Source organism: Mustela lutreola, chromosome 1, assembly GCF_030435805.1.
Source record: "Mustela lutreola isolate mMusLut2 chromosome 1, mMusLut2.pri, whole genome shotgun sequence".
Classification (NCBI taxonomy): domain Eukaryota; kingdom Metazoa; phylum Chordata; class Mammalia; order Carnivora; family Mustelidae; genus Mustela; species Mustela lutreola.
Genome location: NC_081290.1, coordinates 202620120 through 202643933, shown reverse-complemented (window position 1 = coordinate 202643933; position 23814 = coordinate 202620120). Strand labels below are relative to the sequence as shown.

General features: G+C 42.5%; 1 protein-coding gene across 6 annotated transcripts in view; it reads left to right on the top strand.

Moving 5' to 3' along the window:
* The window catches only part of OPCML (opioid binding protein/cell adhesion molecule like), a 1091065-nt gene extending 1068756 nt beyond the window's left edge, over positions 1 to 22309 (top strand). For 3 of the 6 annotated variants that reach the window (XM_059185328.1, XM_059185311.1, XM_059185357.1), the window contains 5 exons: positions 2329 to 2466; positions 2880 to 3000; positions 3486 to 3637; positions 4550 to 4576; positions 20110 to 22309. In XM_059185328.1, the coding sequence (XP_059041311.1) occupies positions 2329 to 2466; positions 2880 to 3000; positions 3486 to 3637; positions 4550 to 4576; positions 20110 to 20210 (539 nt within the window). In that variant the 3' untranslated portion in view covers positions 20211 to 22309. The remainder of the gene's footprint in view (positions 1 to 2328; positions 2467 to 2879; positions 3001 to 3485; positions 3638 to 4549; positions 4577 to 20109) is intronic. The other 3 variants (XM_059185319.1, XM_059185348.1, XM_059185338.1) reach the window with 3 other exon arrangements.
* The last annotated feature ends 1505 nt before the right edge of the window (positions 22310 to 23814 follow it).

Here is a 23814-nt window from a genome sequence, read left to right as displayed (position 1 = left end):
TGGGAAGTTGTTTTGGTGTGTTTGATTTCATTGCTATATACTTAGATTGGCTAACCAACATCATTTCAACAAGTGAGGCAATTTTTACCCTCATAGACTTCCTGAAATAAGTGATCCCCAAACCTTCTTCAATTATGAGATTCTGTTAAATCTGAGAGAAGTAAGGAAAAAAGAATGAGAAGATGTTTCTACCCCTCTAACAAATCTTGAGGAACTAAGATATGAACTAGCCTGAATGATTAAGTGTCTGCTGTGGTGGCAGGCTTATGACCAGCACCACTGCCTCGAGATCCCAGTGAATAGGGCCCTACCCCAACCCCAGTGGGCGCCATGCTCTAGAGTGTCTTCCTTGACATTTTCTAAGTCCTCCTCTGGTGCCTAGGAGCAGCCAACACCAGCAATATTATTAAGGAGAGACACTCAGATTCTAAACTGGGAGTGTGTGTCCTGTCCTGAGCCCCGTTTCTCCTCTTCAGGGTGCGTTTCCAGCTTCTACTCTTGGCCATTCTTTACATGTATTCAACCAGATTCCCTAAGATCCCCAAACTCACACCCGTGGGCTTGTTTGGGGACACAGTCCACAGGTCCAGGTTCTAGGAGGTTGGCAAAGGATTGCTCCTCCTGACGGTGCCAGATTTCTTTCATGTAATTGAATGAGATTGGGCTACCAGGATAGTGCTTATGTTGGATGAATCTGAATGTTTATATAGAGAGGGGCTGTGTGAAAAATATTTTGCCAGGGGACCCACACCTGCTTGGGATGTACTTGGTAATTGATGGCAGAACGTGAGTAGTTAGGACTTGGGGTGGGGAGCTGAAAAGCAAGTGGTCTGAGGAAATGGGCAGGATGGGTGGAAACTCCTAAGAGGTGAAACTTAGAGCAAAGTCGGGATGTTAAAGCACCTGACTCCCTACCCCTTTCCCATCATCCTACACCTCAGTTTCCTGCTGTTCCTCATCCATGGTGGACTTAGACTTAGTTGATGGAACACCCATTGGATAGGAATATGTTTATAGGGGGTGTGAGGGAAGTTATAATGTGTTTTTATCCTCCTGAAAACTATTTTTACTCGAATGCCTGGAATACAAAAAAGAATCAGGCAGCAGGCCTACAAGAAATCCAAATGGCTCTACTTCATCCCTGGCCTTTGTGTTGGCTGGGTTTTCACAGGAGTCTGGTGCTTTGACAAAAGTGAAAACATCTGGGGTTCAAGACAGACGGTCTGTTCTCTTTGCACTGAACCACAGGGAGAGTGGTAAGGGATAAGACAGAGGAGCCAGATTGTTGTAAGACACATCATGAGGGTTGTAAACAACACATATTTTGCAACCCTACAATATTTTGATCATGAATTCCAAGCTTCACAGGTGCCTAGGAATAAAACCTCCAGAATGTCTCTCAAAGTTGGGTATTAAATCCACAAGGCTGTTCTGGTGACCACAGGTCCATCATATGGGGCTATGATGTTTATCTTATGTTGTCTATCATTTATTGAGCGCCTAATGCAGAGCAGTTACAAAATGCTTCCATATTCATTTTTTCTCCAGTTCATCTTCTCTAGGACAGTTTGAAACCGAATCAACTGCTTTGCATCTATCTGTATTAAACTATTAAATGGTCACTTATTTGTTCTACCAGTAGTTAGTTGTTTGTGTTCTGTATCCAAAGGAATTTTTTTTTTTGAGACAGTGAGGTGGGGGGCAGAGGGAGAGGGAGAGAGAATTTCAAGCAGACCCCACGCTCTGCATGGAGTCCAACTAGGGGCTCAATCTCATGACCCTGAGATCATGACCTGAGCCAAGATCAAGAGCCAGATTTTTTAATGGACTGAGCCACCCAGGTGTCCCATGAAGGGATTTCTACATAATGAAAAATTAAGATGCTCATGCTAACATACTCTTAAGTTATTCCCACATTTTTTATTGTATTGTTGATCATGACAATTCTCTTTAAAACAATGAAGTTTAGTAATGTGCTAGGTACTTCATGTCTTCTAGTAGTTAATCCTCATCATAGTCATATCAGAAAAATAATGAAAATCTGTTCTTTTCAAATGGTCTGAAAAGTTAAAGTGAGTTAGACAAAAACACAGTGACCCAAGATTCAAGCAAAGAATTTATTTCCCCAAATGCTATACTATTTGGTCAACATGGTACCTTATAATCTTTGACTCAATGTTCAAACCTCATTTTTACAGCTTTTGGTCTTCTTTCCTGTACATGCTTATGATGTGACTATAGTTCTGTCCCTGGTTTCACAGCTTCTTGATTATTTCTTTTTCTTTCTTTCTTTCTTTCTTTCTTTCTTTCTTTCTTTCTTTCTTCCAGAAGGCCAGGGCTTTGTGAGTGAGGATGAATACCTGGAAATCTCTGACATCAAACGTGACCAGTCTGGGGAGTATGAATGCAGTGCCCTGAATGATGTCGCCGCACCTGATGTGCGGAAAGTAAAAATCACTGTAAACTGTGAGTTGACCCATCGTCAGGAAGTTTCAGGGGGAAAGAGAATATAGGGACGGAGGGAGCAAGCTGTTCATAGCAACGTCATTTTCTGATCGTCCCAAATTGTTTCCAACAGGAAAATATTGTCTCAGATTGCTTTGCACCAGGACTGTCCCCAATGCCATTTTGCCCCTGCAGTTTACCTGTACCTATCAGAGCTTTTAGCTAATGGGGAGAATTGCTAACTTTGAATTGGTTTCAAGGCTTAAGAAGATGCTGGTATAAATGGAATAACCTTGAGGAGGAAACTCTTTTCCTAAAATAAATGGTTATTTAACTAGGAAGGTGGGGTGGCACAAGAAATCCATTTGCACAGCAGGTGACTAAATGTGCCTTTCATCTGTTTCATGAAATCCCTCTGCATTTTCCTCCCACAGACCCTCCCTATATCTCAAAAGCCAAGAACACTGGTGTGTCCGTTGGTCAGAAAGGTATCTTGAGCTGTGAAGCCTCTGCAGTGCCTATGGCTGAATTCCAGTGGTTCAAGGAAGACACCAGGTACCTTGAAAACAGAAATCAGGCATATCTGAAGCAGAGCTGATGGATCATTCTCCTCTTGGGAAGAGAATGATAAAGTAAAGGGGAAAGATGGCAAAACCAAAATGTATTAGTCCCCTTTATAATAGAGTCCCCTTCTAGAGCCAGAAACAAACAAACACAAAAATCAAGGAAGCTGGCCACTGGGAAAATGAACTGACCTCATTTCAGAATCTGATATTAGTTGTAGACATGGCAGCCCTTAGTGACTAGAAGCCAGTGAATCTCACCTTTGGAACATGAGGATCCTTTCATTTTTCCTCCTATGGAGGCTGTGGTACTCATGTTTTGGGTCAGAGGGACTGGTTCAGATTGCGAAAAGGTGTCTGTGGGCAGAGGTTCCTGATAGAATTCATCTCTGGTATGTTTCAGTTCCCCCCAGTATCTCTGTCTGCTATTTCATTCTATTTGTAGAACCAGACCAGAAATACCTTCTCTTATTGCAGGCTAGCCACCGGCCTGGGCAGCGTGAGGATTGAGAACAAAGGCCGCATATCCACTCTGACTTTCTTCAATGTTTCAGAAAAGGATTACGGGAACTATACTTGTGTGGCCACAAACAAGCTTGGGAACACCAACGCTAGCATCACACTGTATGGTGAGTGCAGGAAGCCTGGGTGCAGTGGGCTCAGCTATAAGGGAGAGCTGTGGGACTATAGAGGGAGGAAGGCTTGATCTGCTTGGCCTGTGTCCATCCATACTGCTCAATCCACCATCCTTAGAGATGAAGTAATTCTCCCTGTCATTCTCTTAAGCATGTGATATAGTGATGTTTGCAAGGTAATTGATATCTCCTGGTCCATTGAAAGAGAAGGTTTGCACCTTACAAAAGGAGTAAACCCAATTCTGAATTGAGTTGAATAGTGGTTTCCATAAAGAACATAGCACCATGGAACAGTTCCAAATGTAGTACCAATAGTCTGAGGGGTTAGAAAAAATAAAATAAGATGCCTTCTATAGGAAGAGTCTATAATTCCGGGGGTTATGTTTATAGATTTGAACCAAGTCAACTGCTGCCATCATGATTCTCATGTTGATTGCCATGTCATATTCTCATTCATTGGAGTGGATAGAGCAGTAGTCTGTGTCCTCATCAAGACAACTGTTCTGTCCACAGCTGGAGAATCAAACCCTTCTCTGAAGGTCTTTTCCTCCTGTATGGATGGAGAGGTCTCCATAGCCCTGACTGGCTCCCTTGGAAGCCCTTCTCTTTCCCTCACTCAGCCTTCCCACATTGATGTGTCCATCTCCTTGTACCACATTTCACATCATGGGCCAGAGTCAGCTTGTTGTGATATTTCGTGTGTGTATCTATTTGTTTATTTGCTGAAATTTGGTTAGTGGTGAGTGGGATGGAAAGGTGTTCCTTTTCCTATGTGTATTTCAGACCCTGAACGAGCTTTCAGCATTGACATTAACTAAACTTTGTCCACCAACCATCTGAAATGTGTGATCTATGTCTTTTGTTTTCTCTCTGCATTGTGTGTGCATTGTGCTGTGTGTGTCTTAGAAATAAGCCCCTCATCAGCAGTGGCAGGTGGGTACAGCATGTTCCTTCCTTCCTCTGCCTGCCTGAATGCCTATGCTTTTGAATTAAAACCTACTTCAAAGATAGGCTTGCCTGCTCCTCCTCCTTGACTTACGTATTCTTAGTAGACAGACTTCGGTGGGTTTGGTTTGCATAGTTTAGGTAACAAGCATGTAGAATATGATGGCTTTCACGTACACACATCATTATATATTTTGGGGGAAAGGATTTGCCCCCAAAGCAATACACTTGGACTTGGTGACCTCTCAAATAGATGAGTATTCTGCTGTTTCTGCACGCAACAGCACCAAAAGGAACCCAGCCCAGAGATGAAATGGATTATCAAATGATTGTCTCTATGGGGAAGTCACCTTAGTGTGAATGTCTTATTCTTTTAGATCAAGGCAAAAAAGAGATAATGACTTAATTCTATAAACTTCATTTTAAAATAGAAGTACTTGGGAGTCATTATTCATAATAACAGTAATAATATCTACCATTTACCAAATATTTACTGGATTCAAGGCATTTTGTTAGTACTGTACATAGCTAATTATTAACTCTATTTTAAAGATGAGTAAAAGGAGGACCAGTAAGGTTAAGTAACACTGAAGTACACATACCAATGGGTAGGTGCTGGACTGGGCTCTCATCAGATCATGGATAATGAGAGTGATGGGCATGTGTGCACACTCACACAGTCATGCATGTTAGATGAAGCAGCGGCAGGTGCCTCACTGTACTTCCACACACAGCTGTCTCACAGCCCTACATCCCTATGCTTGATCTCAGTTACATACAAAGTGGTAACATCTGAATTTTCCAGACCCGGCATCAGCTCTGTAACTGTTAGTTTTCTTAGCTCTGGATCTAGGAGGATCATGGGCCACTTGCACTGCCCACACCTTGAGCTCTTTGACTGTCATCTCTTGGTTTTTGATAAAACTGAGGGGATAGGGTGGGATGGGTGTGGTGCTCTGACCCTTACCCTGCCATTCCCCACTCAGTGGGGTCACAAGGGTACTGAATATGGCCAAGAAAGGGAACCTAGGACTGAAACCAGATAATCTAGTTTCTTGTGCCTCCCTACCACTAAAGAAAGAGGCATGCCACAGCAGTTATGACAGCAAATGTGTACTAAGACTGGACTAGCCTTAATAGGGCTGACCTAACAAGGTATCATTGACTGGGTGGCTTCAACAATGGAAATGCTTTTCCTCAGAATTCTGGAGGCCAGGAGTCCAGCATCAAGCCACGAAGAGCTTCCATCTGTTTTTGATGAGGGCTCTCTTCCTGGCTTGTAGATGACCACTTTGAGCTCACATGGCATTTTTTCTAAGTAGGTGTGGAATGTGGAGAGACACAGATAGCAATGGCAGAGGCAGGAGGAGAAAAACAGGGCTCTCTGGCATGGCTTCTTATTGTGACCCCAATACTGTGGAATCAGGGCCCTCCCGTTATAACGTCATGTAATCTTAATTACTTCCTTCTAGGCTCCATCTCCAAATACACATTGGGTATTAGGTCTTCAACACATGAATACAGGGAGATAAAATCTGGTCCACAGGAAAGACACAGCTTCCTATCCCAATCCAGCCAGTCATACGTCAGCCATCTCATCTTGCTAAGCCTTACTTTCCTCCTGTGTACTACTGGGATATCAATACCTTCTTTAAAAGCCTGGTGAGAGGATTGGGTAGGTTTTACAGAGAGAGAGAGAGACCCCCACAGGTGCTATGTTTAGATGCCTGACTTCAACAATATGCCAAATCTACAGGCCTCAGTTTACCCAGTTAAAATGTGGATGATGTTTCCTGGCCTATTGCCTGTCATCAGGAATGGTCCATAGGACAGTGTTTACTGCAGAGGTGTGACACACTGAAACTTGTGTAAATGCAAGGTATTGCAGTCACTTATGCCAATACCTGGGGACACAGCCCTCTTGTTGCTGCTTTCCCTGGTACGGCTGCCAAGACTGTTGCTCAACTGAACTGTGCGTTCCTTTCTTCCAGGGTCTCTTGTGCCCTTTACTACAGCATCTCCAATCCCTGTAATCCACCCAGCCTGCTCTACCTGGTTAGTAACCACTCCCCTCCTAGGCTCCCTTCCTGAGGGAAGCCTTCCCAGACCTCTCTGAGAAAGCCAGTCCTCCACTGCAGTCTCCCACATACTACTTTGGAAGGCCACTCTCACCAACGTGTACTTGCTAGCATTTATTCAGCAAGTGCATGCTAGTGCTTGCCACAAGTAGTGCACTGTTCTCAGTAAAGAGGACATAGGCGTGCACAGCAGCTACAGTCCTTGTCCCTATAACCTCCCCCTGCTACTTGCAATTTTACTTCCGTTTCATTTATTTAGTTTGTTTGATTAAAGTCTTCCCTCCCTTTCAGCCTGTATGCTCCATAAACAAAGGGACCATGTCTGGTTTGATCCTTAGAACCTAGGACAGAGTTTCATACATAGTCGTGGGTCAGAAAAATCTTGCTGAATGAGTGAACAGGTATAGAGAGATGGGAAAGGTGTGTTGGTGATGTCAGCCGCAGGAATTCAGCTGTCAGGGATGAAATATGGCAGCATGGAGTAGGGTCTATAAACTCAGAGCTTCTTTGAAGCCAGACTGTGCTGCTCACTGGTTGAATGGCTCTGGGAAAGTCAATCTCAACTTGCCTTTTTCTTTCTTTCTTTCTTTTTTTTTCCTTCCCATCAGTGCAGGCATTTTAGAAAAGATGTCCTGTAATTGTCTGACGCTAAGCCTGAGTAGAAATAGCTTAACCCAAGACCAGAGTGACATTGTCCAGTTGACCACCCCCTTCTGCTGGCTATGAGTGTTCCTTCTAATCCTCAGTATTCCTGTAATTTCGGTTAACTAGTGTTACCAACCACTTACTATGTGCAGAGGCACTGCACTAAGTGTTCCACATGTTTTGTCTCATTTAATGACTGTAGGAAGCAAGTACTATATTTATCCCAATTTTACAGAGGATGAAATTGAGACATTAGGCAGGTTACTCAACTCAGTAGCATACAAATGCTTGAGCTGAGATTTAAACCTATGTATGCTGGTTCCAGTGTCTGAGCTCTGTTTCCTACTTCAGTCCAACTTATCATACTTGGCAGCCCATCATGGACGTTGGTGGACAGCCTACCAGGTGGAAATCCATTTTGACAATTAGCCTGCTTGGACCCATTTCCCACATCTCCCCTGTTCCATCTGAATCTGAACACGTTCGGTAGAAAACACAAGGAGCTTTCTATATCTATCTATCTATATCTGTATTTTTCTCTATCTATCTATCTATCTATCTATTTGAATTAGTGTTTTCATTTTTGTTGGGTAAATACTCAGTAGTGGAATTAATGGATCATATGGTAATTCTATTTTTAATTTTTTGAGGAACCTCCATACTGTTTTCCACAGTGGCTATTCCAATTTGCATTTCCACCAACAGTTCATGAGGGTGCTTTAACATAGTTTAAAAAGGAAAAAAATAAATCTGAACCCATTCTTTTAAAGGATGATTTTTACATTTACAACCCATAAATTCATACTTCCTGAATACACACCACCCCCATGCCCCACATTCCCAGGCATACGTTGGTGTTTGCTCTCAAAGACTGTACACGATTGTTTTTGGAGACCTTTTTGACTCAGCACTGTGACCCCATCACAACACATACTCATAATAGGAGTCTCACACAAACACATCTTTATCTATTTCCTACCTGCATGCAAAGAACAAGGGGAAGTGGGATGAAAGCAGTTTCAAAAGAACACATAAGACAAAACCAGTGAGACAGTGGGCTGGTGAGCGGGTTGAAGCAGGAAGTGATGGGGCAGTGGTGAGAGTGAACACAGGTGGGTGGGCAACATGCAGAGACAAATCAGTGGTTGGCACTGACATGAGGTGTTTCTTCCCTGCATGCCAGTTGCCGCCCCTTCAAAAGCCACACTGACAGGATAGGTCAGGCAGGCAGAGTGCAGCTCAAAGTGGCATTTTAGACTGCCTGCATGTTCCTTAGTGCCGGGCAACTGCAGACCCTGGAAAGGTAGCAGAACATCGAGAGACCAGGAGCAAGGAAAACGGTGTTCTGGTCTCGACCCTCGTTCAAACGAACAGATGCTCTCTGTTCTGTTCCCTGGTTGTCTGTTAAATGTAAGAACAGAACAAGATGGACTCTCAGCTGACTTCCAGCTAAGTGTTCTAAATTTAAGCAACAGTGGAGAAACCGTATTAAAGGCAGGTCTCCATAACCTCGGAAATGGTGGCAGTTAAAATGCTTTTTCGATGGAAAAGCAACCCGCTCTAAGTATAAGTAAGTTTTACCGAGGGGAAGCTGCCATTTGCAGGACCACCTGGAGTGCCAGCACCTTGAAGTCCCGCCAGGCCTGCACATAGCAGAGAGAAGGCCAGGCTCAGCCTGCTGGCCCCAGCTCTGACCCCCAGGAAGCCACTCACTCTCTCAGCTTGCCAACCCACTTGGCCTCCACTGGGTCCTGAGCAAGAGGCACCATCCCCCTGTCCTTAGAGTGCAAAGAGCGAAGATTCTGAACTTGATGACATCCGGCACTGCGGAAAGTACGATGGGCTTAATGAGCCGTATAAACGCCTGGATTACTGGAACTGGCAGGGGAGAGGGACAGAGAGTGCAAACAATGCCAGGAAGGAGGGGGGTGCTGCAGAGAGAAAAACAGATTTCTCACATTTTATCTGTGAAATTGTAGAGACACAAATTAGTTACATTAAGAGTTAAGTATCAGGAACAGGGACAACTGATAGGAATCTTGTCATTGCAAATGGAAATGGCAAAATATTCCAGTTAAGGCAACATCTGGGCTCTGGATTTTTTCCTCAGGCAATGCCTCAGCCCCCCTCAGAGCAGCCAGGACTCAAGCCTACCTCAGCGGTCCCTGCAAGCCATAAGGACAAAATCTATATTTTCTTTTGCTAATGGCCTTTTCTCTAGAATAAATATACATATCAGGCTGCTCTTCAAACTGGCTTTTCTTCAACGACAGGCAGCACCAATCACCTCCTCTCAGCATCCACCCTTTGCTGCCCGCACCCCCAACGCCACGCAGCGCCCTGGTACTTGTAGGCAGAGCCTCAGAGCCCTCACCTTTGTCTCCTACCCAACCCCACCCCAACACACTTGCCTCTCCGCTATCCTTTCCTACTCTTTTACTAAGAACACACCATTTCCCGGTGCCTCCAGTGGAGCCCTGAGGAGTGGGTGCGAGGAGTCTGAAGGTTGTGTTCAGTGTGCCCTCTGTATACCGTCCCACATCTTCTCTTGCCTTCTCCTCCAAACCCCTGACAGGGCAAGTCCGTGTTCCCATCCCCTTCTCCTCTAGCACCCGCACGTCTCAGTCTGCCTTTTTCCGCCTCCCCCAACCCAGCTCCAGATCTCCCTTTGGCCCCTGGCGCCCCCTTCTGGCTTCTGTGATACACCCCGGTAGTGACTTTCTTAACCTTTCTTTGTTAGGCTGCTGCTGGCCTCTCCACCTTCTGCCCCATCAGTCTGCCCAGGGAGTGTATCACAATGAGAGAAGCGGACTTCTATGTTTTTCCGCATCCTGCAGAACAATATCTTAGTTTGTTTTGCATTTGCTTTGGGTGTTTTAAAAATGCAGATTCATGGGTCTTGCCCAGACCCATTCAAGCATAGTTTCCAGGAAAGGTCCCAAGAATGGGCTTTTATTTTATTTTTTAAATTTTTTATTGTGTTACATTAATTACCATAAAATACATCATTAGTTTTTGATGCAGTGTTCCAAGATTCATTGTTTCTGTACAACACCGAGTGCTCCATGCAATACGTGTCTTCCTTAATACCCACCACCAGGCTCACTCATCCCCCCACCCCCTCCTCTGAAATCCTCAGTTTGTTTCTCAGAGTTCACCGTCTCTCATGGTTTGTCTCCCCCTCCAATTTCCTTCAATTCACTTTTCTTTTCCTTCTCCTAATGACCTCCGTGTTACTCTTTATGTTCCACAAGTAAGTGAAACCATGTAATTGGCTCTCTCTGCTTGACTTATTTCACTCCGCATAATCTCCTCCAGTCCCATCCATGTTGATGCAAAAGTTGGGTATTCATCCTTTCTGATGGCTGAGTAATATTCCATTGTATATATGGACCACATCTTTCTCCATTCGTCTGTTGAAGGGCATCTTGGCTCTTTCCACAGTTTGGCTATTGTAAATACTGCTGCTATGAACATTGGGCTATATATGGTCCTTCTTTTCACTACCTCTGTATCTCTGGGGTAAATACCCAGTAGTGCAATCACCGAGTCATAGGGTAGCTCTATTTTTAATTTTTTGTTTTCCAAAGTGGCTGCACCAACTTCTCTTCCCACCAACAGTGTATGAGGTTCCCCTTTCTCCACATCCTCTCCAACATTTGCTGTTTCCTGCCTTGTTAATCTTTGCCATTCTGATAATGTGCTTTTATTTTTTTTATTTTTTTAAAGATTATTTATTTATTAATTTGACAGGCAGAGATCACAAGTAGGCAGAGAAGCAGGTAGAGAGAGAGGAGGAACCCGGCTCCCTGCTGAGCAGAGAGCCCGGTGCGGGGCTAGATCCCAGGACCCTGAGATCATGACGTGAGCCAAAGGCAGAGGCTTTAACCCACTGAGCCACCCAGGTGCCCCGAGAACATGCTTTTAAAACAAGTTCTCCAGGGGAATCTTTTGCACACTGAAGACTGATGGTCTCTGAGCACCTCTAGCACTCTCCTGAATTCTGAGCTACAAACCACTATCCCTACCCGAATGTTCCATGGGAATTTCAGACTCAGTCTTTTTCTCTCAGGCATGCTTCTCACTCAGACATATACTTTATCTTTTCCCCTCCACACTCTCATTAGAATCTGTCTGGTCATTCTGACTTTTTCCTCTCCCTTCCTCTTCTACCTGGTGGCCAATGAGTCCTAGCCAGCAGGCCTGGACTGCCGGCTAACCATTCCATTCTCACTTACACTGGGTTTGTGCCTTCCCGGAACAGTAATGTCAGTCTTTTACCGATTGCTGCATGTTTGGTGATTTCTCTCTAATCCTTTTGTCACTGTGTAACCATGTGACCTTTCCAGAACTCAGAAAGAACCTGTTCATACCCTGTAGGAAATTGCCTACCAGGAAAGCATTGCTTTGAAGGTTCTTCTTGCTCTGAGATCCACACCCCTTTATACACAAGGTTCTCCCACTGCCTTCTATGCACCATGCTAGACCCAGAGCAGCAATTCTATGACAGATGTCAGCTTCTGACCATGTTGCTTCAGGTCTTTTCGCCTCTCCATCCATTCAGATTGAGTTAAAGTTCCTAACCCTCTACCAACAAGTAGATAGGGAACTACAGTAGAATAATAGAATATAGTAAGTGAAAAATCCATTAGCTATTAAGTATCAGCCATACACGGTTTCAGCAGCTAAGAGCACTTGGAGGTTGGTACCATTATTATTGCCCCTTCCAAGAAGAAGATCCTGGAGCCCACAGAATTCAGGTGGCAGGACTGAATTCCCACGACAGGCATTCTACCACCCACGGAAGTAACAACACCAGGTTTTGCATCCAGGTCAGTCTGATCTTAAGTGCAGGTTTCTTTCTAACCCATATGTATCCTATGTCTTACAGTATGTTGTAGGGTCACAGATGGAGGCTTTTGACCTCTTCCCTGTCTGATAAAATGGTACTTATCCATTAAGGTTCTACTCAATGTTACCTTGTCCATAAAGTGATTCTGAGCTCCACTGAAGAAGCATTCAACTTTCCGGCTTTCAGGGTAGCTTTTATTTTGTTTGTATTTGTTTCTGCACTTGAAGGATTAGCCCTGTAAGTTACAGTGGTTTTTGCCCAGCAAACATCTGTCAAATTAATAAATGTAATTTCCAATCAATGGGGTTATCAGAGATAGATAGCCCTCATGCAGAGTGAACTTCTCCACGAACCAAAGAAAAGCCAAATACTCGAAAGAACTTGTGGTCTTCTCCCCCCAGGGAAGCCAAATTACTATTTCTCTGATACTCTCCCTTGCAATCCAGCTTCCCTATGTCCTATCTGGACTTTAGGGTTCCACTCACCCTGAGCCTTTCGTCTGAGCAAGACTCTATCAAACATTCCAATTCACTGTTTAGGAAGACGTTCATCAGATGATTTCTTCTTGCAGAGACATCAAAAGCCGCACATATCTGTCCATTTCCTGCTGATAATGTATATGATTTTTATTTTCCAAATCCACCATTTAAATCCAGGTGGGAGGGAATGAATCAGAGAGAAATACCATTGCTTTTGGCTGATGACAGCAGCGTAATCATTTGTATTTTCCCCAACCTGCAAAATGTCAACACATTAGAAAAAAAAATGCAGACATTTCACATTCCATTCCTGATGAGGTTCCTTGTCGTTCCCTCGCACCCCACCTCCTCTATCTGAATCATTGACATCTGGCTATTAGTCTAAGCATTTAGAATGTAACACTGAGCATTCAGGGTGTGCTGATGTCAGCACACATACCAGAGCTTGTGGTTCGGCATAGACCAAAGTCTTGTCTCTTTCAAGTTTCTGATGAGCTGACAGATTTGAATTAACTTCTGATATTAACTTCTTCAGCTTTTGTCTTTGTGGTAAATACACAACAGGGAGTGCTAAAGAGAAGAAAACAAAGATGGCTGCCTTTTTTGGCCTCTTTATTCACAAGTCTTCTTGCTGCAAAGCCAGGTTAATCTTCCTTGTAAAACAACACAGTGCCATGTTTTCCACTGTAATTAAAGACAATGGAGGGAAAGTTCCCTTTGAAGGGGAATGAAGCGCCTTCATCAGCCAGCACTGCTGAAAATAGGTTTATGTTTCACCAACAAGTGTAACGCGTGCATCCTCTAATTAGATTTCTTGCTCCTCTTTTAATCACCAAGAACATCATTATCCTTTTGGTTCCTCATTAGGGAGGTTACATAGTTCATATGCATACTTATAAAACCTATCCAAATTTCAGAACAAAACTGTATCTTCTTACACTTCAGATATTTCATTGATCTTGCTATGCTATCACCAAGTTCAACTTGCCTGTGGGGTTTTTCTTTTCTTTTTTAATGTGATCACCCTAACACCTGCTATTTGAGTAGAATTACAGTGGTATACTCTAATGTTGCTGAAGAACCATGCCGTATTTTCATGCAATCATGGAAAGGAAAAGCCATGACACATTTCAATACATGCATTGCCATTTTTAAGCTTCAAATCTCTTGCAAGACAAAATTTCATCAGTAAGCTCAAATATATTTGGGGGGAGCTTTGTTCTGGGTCTGGGTACTCTGATCTTCAATACGTGCCCCCTCCAAGGGTGATCTGCCACCCCTCAGATGCAGCAGCATAGTCTTACTTCCAGGGTAGCTACAATGACAGGCTGCTTCTAGGTTAAGCCCTCCATCAAATTGCTTCTTAAAAATCTGATGTTTAGTATATTTAATTTAGCGAAATAAGTCGCCTCTCCACAATGGACTTTATTTTATTTATTTGTTTGTTTCTTATTTCCTTCTCTTAACCCTGCTAAGCCACCTGGCCATAAATCTTCCCTCTGGCCCAGAGTACACACACCAATTGACCTTCATGCCATTTACCATTTCTGGAATTTATCTCTTGATCTCTCTTTTCTTTCTATATGTTGAAGATCAAAAATGTTTTTGTCTGCGTACCTGTCCCCAAGGCATTTTGTTGTTGTCATTGTTGTCATTTACGGTTTGTTTTGTGGCTTTGGATCATCATTTCAGCTTTTACTGTCAGGGATGCTCCACGTCAGGCATGAAGGAAACAGTGTGCAGCACTGAAAGGGTGGAGGAGCGACTGGATCGAGGAAAAGGGCAAAAACACACATTCTCACTTCCAGTTTATCCCTGCCAAATCTCTAATTAAACCTGATATTTGTACTGGCCATTCTAATTGAACTGAGTCACTGTTAACAGTAAAAATGATTCCTTAAATGTGGCAATTGCCCAGAGAAAGAGTTGGGCCTCTAAATACACTTTCTTCCTTAGGAAGCTATGGCCTGTGGTTAGTAGCTACTTCAGGTCTTTTAAGGAGTGACCAGGTCACTTGCTTGCTCACCATAGCCAAGTTTGCTTTCAGCTGGTGTTTGGCACTTTTCCTTGAGGACCTAGTATTCCACAGGGTCTCTGTTTAAAGCAGGATGTTCACAGAAGATCCTTTGAAGGATCAGGAGTTATTGCCCTGGTTCTAATTTACCTCCTATTTATTCATCCTTTACTTCTACTCAGTGATCTTACACATCATCTTAACTATCTTCAAGGCAATCCTACAAGAGGAAATGAAACTACCCCTCCCCATTTTATACATTAAAAAAAAGAAAAAAAGAAAAAAAAAGCTGTTTCAGAGTCGAAAGTCTTGTCCAAAGTCATACTGCTAGTGAATCCCAGAGCCAGAATTCAAGTTCAGTCTGCTCTGACTTAAATTTAATTCTCCTAACACACAAAATAAGAAGGGTGTTCCTGAGATGAAAAGGATGCTGAGGATTTGTTCCAAATGGCTTTCTTTTCAGAATCTGGGAGCATTTAAAAAATTTCCTTCCTTCCTTCCTTCCTTCCTTCCTTCCTTCCTTCCTTCCTTCCTTCCTTCCTTCTCTGTCCTTCACTTCCTTCCATTGTTTGTTAACTGATTTAGACTAGAAGAAATGTTATTCCAGGTTCTATTAAAGTATAAGCTCTGTGAAAGCAGAGACTGTGTAGCCCTTTCTCTCTGAAAACAGACTGGTCACAACAGCTTCCCAACAATACTTGCGGAGTGAATGACCCTGGGTCTCTGAGGCTAGTGTAGGGTCCCTTACCCTTGCAAGACTGGTCCTTTGTCCTTGGACCATGGAGCTTAGATCTGGATGTCTCCATCACTCTATGGAATGCGCAATATCTTCCCAATCTCACCTAACGGCCAACAGCATCACTCAGCAACAAACCCCTTATCTCATGATCTCACTTCTTCATTCTATCACCAGCAAAACCTCACCTAGGGTTCAAAATATTTGGAAAAGATTAAAATAAGCATACATTAGCTTTAACTAAGAAGTGGAAGGTGGAGGGTGTGGAAGCTCCACAGAGTTGTTTCCCATGATCACATGACTACCAGGTACTATACTAATCACTCTGACTCTTTATCCTATAAAATCAGTATTATTGCCTCTATTTTCGGTAAGAAAACTGAAAGTACTTTGTATGAGATCACATAGCTGGCAGGCCACAGAGTCAAGATCTAAACCCATATTGGTCTGACTCCAAAGTTGCCAAGATTAGTACGCTTTTGCAGTGGTCATGGACTTTATCTTAAAGGATCTTTGGGCTGCAAAGGCAAGAGAGCAACACAAGGGGTACAGATGCATCCAAAACCTTCCTTAAGGTTCATAGGAGACCTACACTCTACCTGTTCATTCAGGGACATGACTTCTTAGACATTCCGTCTTATCTTTCCTTCACACCCTTGTCCTTCATCTAGATGCATTTCAGGGTTAGTGTTCCACAGTATAACACACAATTGAAAATTCACTTCGTGTTTCCAAGTTCTGGATTCTAAATTTAAGATAAGAACTAACTTTCTCCCTATTTCCACCAAGAAGGAGGGGGAAGAGGAAAAGTAAGGTGTGGGGGAGGAGGAAGAAGAGGAAAGCACCACTTGAATTCCTGACCATGTTTATTGAAATTAAAGCTAGTATTATCTTGGGTACCAAGTTAATGTCGCTGTTGTTACTTGAAGAAACCAAGGTATAGGAAAACCACAGTCAGCTTGATATCTTGAGGATATGTGTGTTCAAGCTTTAGGACTACCACTGTTCAGCTCAGCCACTGTTCCTCCAGTAGCATGTCCTTCCTTTAACAGATTCATTGAGCTAACATTTGCAAAAGCCTCCTACCAGCCCGAGGGACCAAAAGTGAGCCCCAAGTGTTTGTGGAAACACACCAATTAGCTGAACAGTGGTAATCTATATTAAAGCACAAAGAAGCATATGACCAATCAGGTGAGTGACCTTACAATACAGAAACCCTAAGGGAGAGACACAAACTAAATGCTTTTTTTTTCCTCATTAATAGAACCATCAGGGTTACTGCAATGATGTAATTAAAAAATCAGTTCATAGCTGACAGTATTTATCTCACATTCCTCCAACCTAGAGAATGGTACACAGATGTGAGCCTCACTTCCTGTGCTGAACAAAATCCAAGAACCCTCTTATAGGTCCCTTGGTGTCCTGGCATTTAGCCCAGCTGCCAAATCTCAAATGTGTGCAGGATCCATATGAGGAAAGCGATGTTCACTTTAATCTCTGTTATATTGGATTACATTACCTCGTTGGTCAGACTAGCTCAGACATTGCTCATAGACTGACTGACTAAAGGCACTTTGGCATTAAATTGCCATATTGTCTGATACATTAAAGCAGGGCTTCTCATATTGGCTAAAGAATAAAGCTCCTTAAAGCTGCACAGAAAGAGTGACCACAGAAAAAGGAATTTGGGGGCCCAGAAATGCTTGGTGCCCTCTTGCTCTCAGGAGATGACATGCTGAGATGCAAAAACCCAGAGTGGTGGTGGTTTTGCACCAACTGGAAAGGGCCATCTGGCTGCTCACCAGCTGTCCCTTATAGTACCAGATGTAGTTTCCATTCCTACAATAACTCAAAATGCTAATAGGAGAAGAGCCTTAGGGGTCATCAATCCCAACCTCCTCTCCTTTTGTAGATGGGAGAACCAAGGCCAGAGAGGGGATACCATTCATCTAGGGAGCAGCAGAATCACAGAGAAATTGGGTCTCCAGATTCCTAGCCAATTATTCTTCTCACTAGGTGGTGTTGTGTCTTTGGAAAACATGCACAAATGGTCATTTTCCACAGAAAGGAAGTCAAGTTGTAACAATCCATGGTATAGACTTTGTAGACAGAGTCACTCAGTTCTAATCCAGCCCCCAGATAAATTGGGTGGCCATAGCAAAGCACTTAACTTTTCTGGTCTTTAGTTTCTCCATTTATAAAATGAGAATGCCAGTAGTACACAGCTCATAACATTTTGTGAAGATTAAATGAGTTAATATATGTTTAACATTTAGAATCACACTTGCCACAGAGAGAGCACAATGTAAATGCATGTTACCATCCTAAGCAAGCCGAGCAGCCTTTATGCCTGCTAAGTCACCCTCACGGATTCTACTCTATCGAACACTCCAGAACTGAAGTTTAACTGTGGCTATAAACCTCTGCCTGATCAGTAATGAACTTCTTATTGCAACTGCCACACACCACCAAAAAGACTCATTTCTCTTTATGATTCTGCCTCCTTCTCTCTCTGTACCTCACCCTTCATGCTTTGCCTTCCCCATACACTGCTTTTTTTCTTCTTTGTTTTAGCAATATCAAACCTTCTGCTGGTAGCATGACATCCAAAGAAATGCTTAAATACACTGGTAGAACTTGGGAAAAAGTGATGCCTACACTGTTTTTTTTTCTCTGCCTCTCTGGAGTGAAACTTATTAGGCCTTCAGTTGTTTCTTAATAATATCAACATCATGAATTAGACAAAGACATACATATAATTAGTTTAATGTATATTCTCTTTTTTAAAATCTATCTATCTTCTTTAAAAGGTAAGGATTTAGATGTTCTAATGAGTTCATAAAGAAATGAGCAATGCAGATTTGTTAGACATGTATGTTTCTATAAAAGTATCTATTTATCTATATCAATATCTATTTACTGACAGAGTTAGCTAGATACTTTAAAGGAAACATATATGCTTTACCAGTCTGCATTGGTCATTTCTTTATGAACTCATTAGAATATCTAAATCATTTATCTTTCGAAGAAGATAATATAGAGAATTACCTTGAGCTCCAGCTTGGGCATTTTTCAACTCAGTACATTCTATAAGCCAGTATGGTTCCTTAAGATATATGTCTTGACTGGTGGAGGCCCCAGAGTCAGGCTACCTTCATAAATATGTATGAAGCCTTCATGGGGATGATAGCACTGGGCTTGTGCCTGGATCCTGCCCTTGTCTGTGAATATTCTATAACGAAAATGCAGAGGACAATGAGCCAGACTCTCAAGCCATTAAGTAAATGTGAAATTTTAGTCAATAGGAGAATTGTGTACACTGGAAATCTGAGGAAGAAAAGGTATCCATGTGGAAATTCCTGGACTTGGAACAGTTCTGTGCTCATTGCTGAAGTGAGAAGCTTATAGTTCCCCAAGAAAAAGGTTAGCATCAGTCTCTTTCTAGGCAAGGCAGGGATCCACACCATCACACTGACAAGCAAGCAGAATAACTACAGTTCTGTCTTGAGGAGAACCCTGCACCAATTTTTCTTCTTAAATTAATCATGCTTATTTCCAATAAGCCAGTTTGCTTCTCAAAGCAAAGGAAGTCCTGGCTTGAGAAGGCAAAGAGGCATGCTTGTCTTGTTTGCAACTCCTTTTCTTTGTCACTGGCTCTACAGGAATGTCTCTTGACGGCTTCTCACCCCTTTTGCCATACTTGTTTCCATGTTCCCTACTCTCTGCTTGCTAGCTACTGGTCTTGCTTATCACTCCAATTTCTTATGGCCTTCAAATAAAGATGATGGAGGAATGCAAATTTGAATTAGACCCTGATACACTTGCCTGGGTCCTTAGCACAGGTTCGGCAATCCCACTTCATGTGATTTGTCTTCTCGAGGGTGGTAGGTGAAGTGAAAGGAGCAACACTTGTGACTCAAAGGTCTTGTTTTATAATGGAGCATGGGTGGCTCACTATGGCATGTAAAAGGGCCAGAGAGACCAGAAGAAAGGGTGAAGGGAGAACTCTATCAGGTTGCACCATTAGGGGTCCATTTGGAAAGAACACAGAGTCTTCTTTGTGGCCTCCAGAGAGTCACTGCTGACTGATGCAATAAGCCCAGTCATAGTCTCTAAAACTCTTAAGTATAATTATTGATTCTTCCTCAGCTACCTCAGGAAGAGCCTTCACAATACCTGTTACACAGGATGAAAAGTTGGCCACACAAACACCTAGAATCCTGTTGCTCACAATGTGTTTCCTTTTGCTTTCTTTCCCTTACCTACTTCTCTCCACCATGAGCTGTCCCCATGCCCCATGCTTGCCCTCCTCTTCCTATTCCTATCTGTCGTTGACACCACCTCCACAGTTAGAGCACAGTACTACTTGCAAAGTAACAGTCATGCCATACCATTTAGCCCTATCTGCTGCCCTAACTTTTTAGCCCATAGGCCTATCTGAATGCCAATGCCTCCCTCTACCCCTTTTAGTTTTTAAACCTGTCTTTGAGAGCAGGCTATAGTGCTTAAGGTACTTCAGTGAGTTACCCCTTTGGGTTTCTAAATACTCCCAATGGGTGTTTTTAATTTGTCCAAATTTGGAAGGATCAATGGTGGGACGTGGGAGATGGGGGAATGCTCACAGAGAAGCATGTCTATATATATATGCTTGTTAGGGAATAATTATGGTACCCTTTGGGTGCATGCTAATGGATCTGTCTCTCTTTCCCCTACACAGGGCCTGGAGCAGTCATTGATGGTGTAAACTCGGCTTCTAGAGCACTGGCTTGTCTCTGGCTATCAGGGACCCTCTTTGCCCACTTCTTCATCAAGTTTTGATAAGAAATCATAGGTCCTCTGAGCAACGCCTGCTTCTCCATATCACAGACTTTAATCTACACTGCGGAGGGCAAACCAGTTTGGGCTTTTTCTTTGTTTGCTTCTGTTCTTCTTCTTGATTTCTTTTGGGGGAGTTTGATTTATTTGATTTTTTCCTCTAGTTTGAATGAGTGGGGTGGGGAGGAGGGGTGGGCAGGGTTCTACCATGTGTAGGATAATCATTCATTGGTGTGTCCAAAAATAGAATCTGCCCCTGCTACCTTGGCCCTTCCCTTTCCTCTGCTCCTCTCCCCATCATCATCACTATCAACCTCCCCTCCCCCTACACACCAAACCATAAGCTCCATTTGGGCAAAAATGTGCCTCATGATAAACACCCTGAAGACACAACTTGACTTATAATGTAGTGCACAGCAAGAGTTATATCCAAGTGTCCTATTATCAGTGTCTTTTAAGCTTTGGATCATTTTTCTTATTATAGTGTACATATCCCTCTCTTTATGCTTATTATTATCTAATTACATTCGGGTTCACATCCTTTCTTTCTGGGAAGGTATCTCAATATACCCATGTCCATACATATATGTATTTTATTTTCTTGTCTCCTTCTCTAGCCATTTTGCCCTATTTGCTTTCTCTATCAGCTATAGAGATTAGAGGTTTGGGGCTCTGCACACAACCTAAAAGTTAAAAATTAGAAGTCACTTGACCAAAAAAGGGGAAAGCATTTTGAGGATAGTACTTCTCTTTAAAAACTGTTGTCTAACTCGTTAAAAAATAAAATCCACAGATGGCTGATTATTTAGGGTTTATCAAGCTATTGAAGTAATTATATGATTATCCATCTACTCAATTATTTGATTTATCTCTCCCTCCAATTATCTACCCACCCATCTTCCTCTGTAGCAATCTATTTACTCCATGTATCAATCTATCAATGTAATTATCTAACACTTTCTATTTCTTTCCCTACTACTCACTATCAGTTCATCACCATATTAATTTCTAATCATATCAGCTCTCTTCCATTTTATTTGTTTGTACTCTATCTTCAGCAGACATTGCAACTTCAAAAATACCTATCAACTTTCTTATGAAAGCCAGTGGTCTTACAGGCTAACAACAAAGACAAGCAATATGTCAAGGACTCTTTGGAACGTGGTATCCTATCATCCAAAGTAGATGCTATTAACAGTTGGACCAAAGTAGCAATCTAAGGATCAGTCACTCACTATTCCCAGAAGAGACTATGTTTCCAAAAACATCTTCTTGGGAAACATATCAGCCCTGGAAAAGCCTTGATCAATACTGTGGTTTTTTGTTTTGTTTTTATTTTTGTTTTTGTTTTCGTTTTTTTCCTTTCACACTTGAAGGACCAAGGGGGCAACCTTCATGTTTTTCTCAGCCTTTCAAGAAAGTGTATGTCGGGAACCTACGGGACTTACTCCATGGATGGCTTTTCTTAATAGCAAGAACATAGAGAGGAAACACATGTCTGTCCCTGCAGTGTGAGGAGAGAAGTCCACCTGAGTGCAATGATTTCAGCTATTGTCTCCTCCCTGCTCCAGTTTTGGTTTAATCTGTTTGAAAACTATCCTGTAAAAAGCTGATGGAAGCCAATTACATGGCGGGTGTGTTGACAACTCTGGTATTTGTTTCAGGAAGCTCTTCTGAGCTGAGGGCACTTGAGCAACTGACTTAATTTCCAAGCACTTGATTAACACAACACTGCAAACAGGAGGGGAACGTGTAAATGACATACAATTTCCTCTGATACAGGCTGCTTCTCTAGTAGCTTTGGGGAAGAATACCCTCAGTGGTCCATGTCCAAAGCAGTTCCAGAAGACAAACAAAAGCTGACCGGACTTTTCTGCATCATCTCCTGGGACCAGAAGGACTCGACGAGCAAGGGTGCCCGTAATCCAGAAGAATGATATTGAAAACCATGCAAGGTTGCGCCCCTTTTTACCTGTGCCGCAAGGGCTGACCTACTAAGAGCATGAGAAAGAAGCATCAATGGTGACTGTCTAACAGACCTGCCCTGCCTCAGTTGAAAAACATTCAGATCCACAGTCTAAATAAATATGAGCTTTATAGAGCTCCATTCCCTTAATGCTTAATTGATCTTCTTCCTCCAATATAAATGATCTCTTTGTTTTGTCCATAATGGCACATGAACATGACATACACAGTGGGGGAATATATACTTAGATATAAATACATGCATAAATAGATACATAAATACAAATGTAGGTAGTCTTGGCATACAGAAAGCTAGGCACTTTTGTAAGAGTTGGAACTAGTATGAGTGGAATTAATATTACATTTGCCAGCTGTAAACAGACATCTGCATTTCCTAGTGAGTTGCCAGGAGCCAGATTCTGGAAACATAAATGATGTGCCAAAAGCAGTGTATTGATTCCAAGTTCCAGGGACAATCATGAGCAGACGCAAAGTCAGAATTAAAGGTCGGACATCAATGTTTCAGATCTGTCATCACTTTCAGCACCTGGAGTCGGGTTGGTGTCAGACATTGGTATGGGAATTAAATGTGTCATTTGAGTGTTCTACTGATAATAAATGTGTTACTTTCGAGTAAAATAAACGTGGAGGCTCTGGGGAGTGGATGGTTTTGGAGAACACAGTGCTTATAATGGATAAGCTAAATACGTTCTTCAGGCCAAGACTTGTTCTTGAGGAAGGGACCCATCCTTCTTTGACCAGGAAGATCATCAGAACCTTTTGAACACAATATTGAGGTTGGGTCTCAGAGTAATTATGGAACTCTCTGCTGCCCTCTTCCACTGGATACCAGGAAAAAATTCTGGTGATTGCATATTACAGCAATGTTTCAGAGGGAAAAAAATCCTACAGTCAACCCTCATCTGTCTGAGATAAAGAAAATCAAGTAAATAAGACCAAGGAAACTGGGCATTAGGAAAGAAAATGGCTCTTCTTCACTTTAGACCAACTCCAGCCTCTGTGTTGTTTGGGTTATTTTCATGGAGATGGCTCTGTAGAATAGTAGCCGTCACCCAACATTTGAAGCACATAGAGCATTAAATGCTTACAAAAGACAATATCCACACTCACATATGCATTTTCAATTCCCATATGGAGGGTATATCAATACACTGCTGGATAGATTTTTTTTTTTTTTCCTTCAAGGTGACAATGGTAGGGATTGGGGCCTGGGAAAAAAGAAGATGAACAAAACTCTGAACAACCATTAACTCTTCATAGGCTTTCCACATGGAAAGGAAACCAAATAAGACTTACCAGGAGATTAGGTGAGAGAAATTCAGCAATGTAGTTACTCTGAAACCTCCCCCCTTCCCAAAACACAATTAATATATATTTCCACCAAAGTAATGCCAATGAAAGTGCTAGTGTTAAGGCTATGGCCAAGATCGTTTTTTGGTAGTTTAATGTTAAGTGCCTGATATAGTCATTTGCAAATCTAAGCAAGTGTGTTCAGTTTTTCTCATTTTTGTTTTAAGTGGGGGAGAGGGGACATATGGGTGAGCAGTGGTCAAAACACATATTTATGTTACGCAGAGGGTGTTGTACATGGCTGTTCTGCAACTGTGCTAGGTGGGATGGA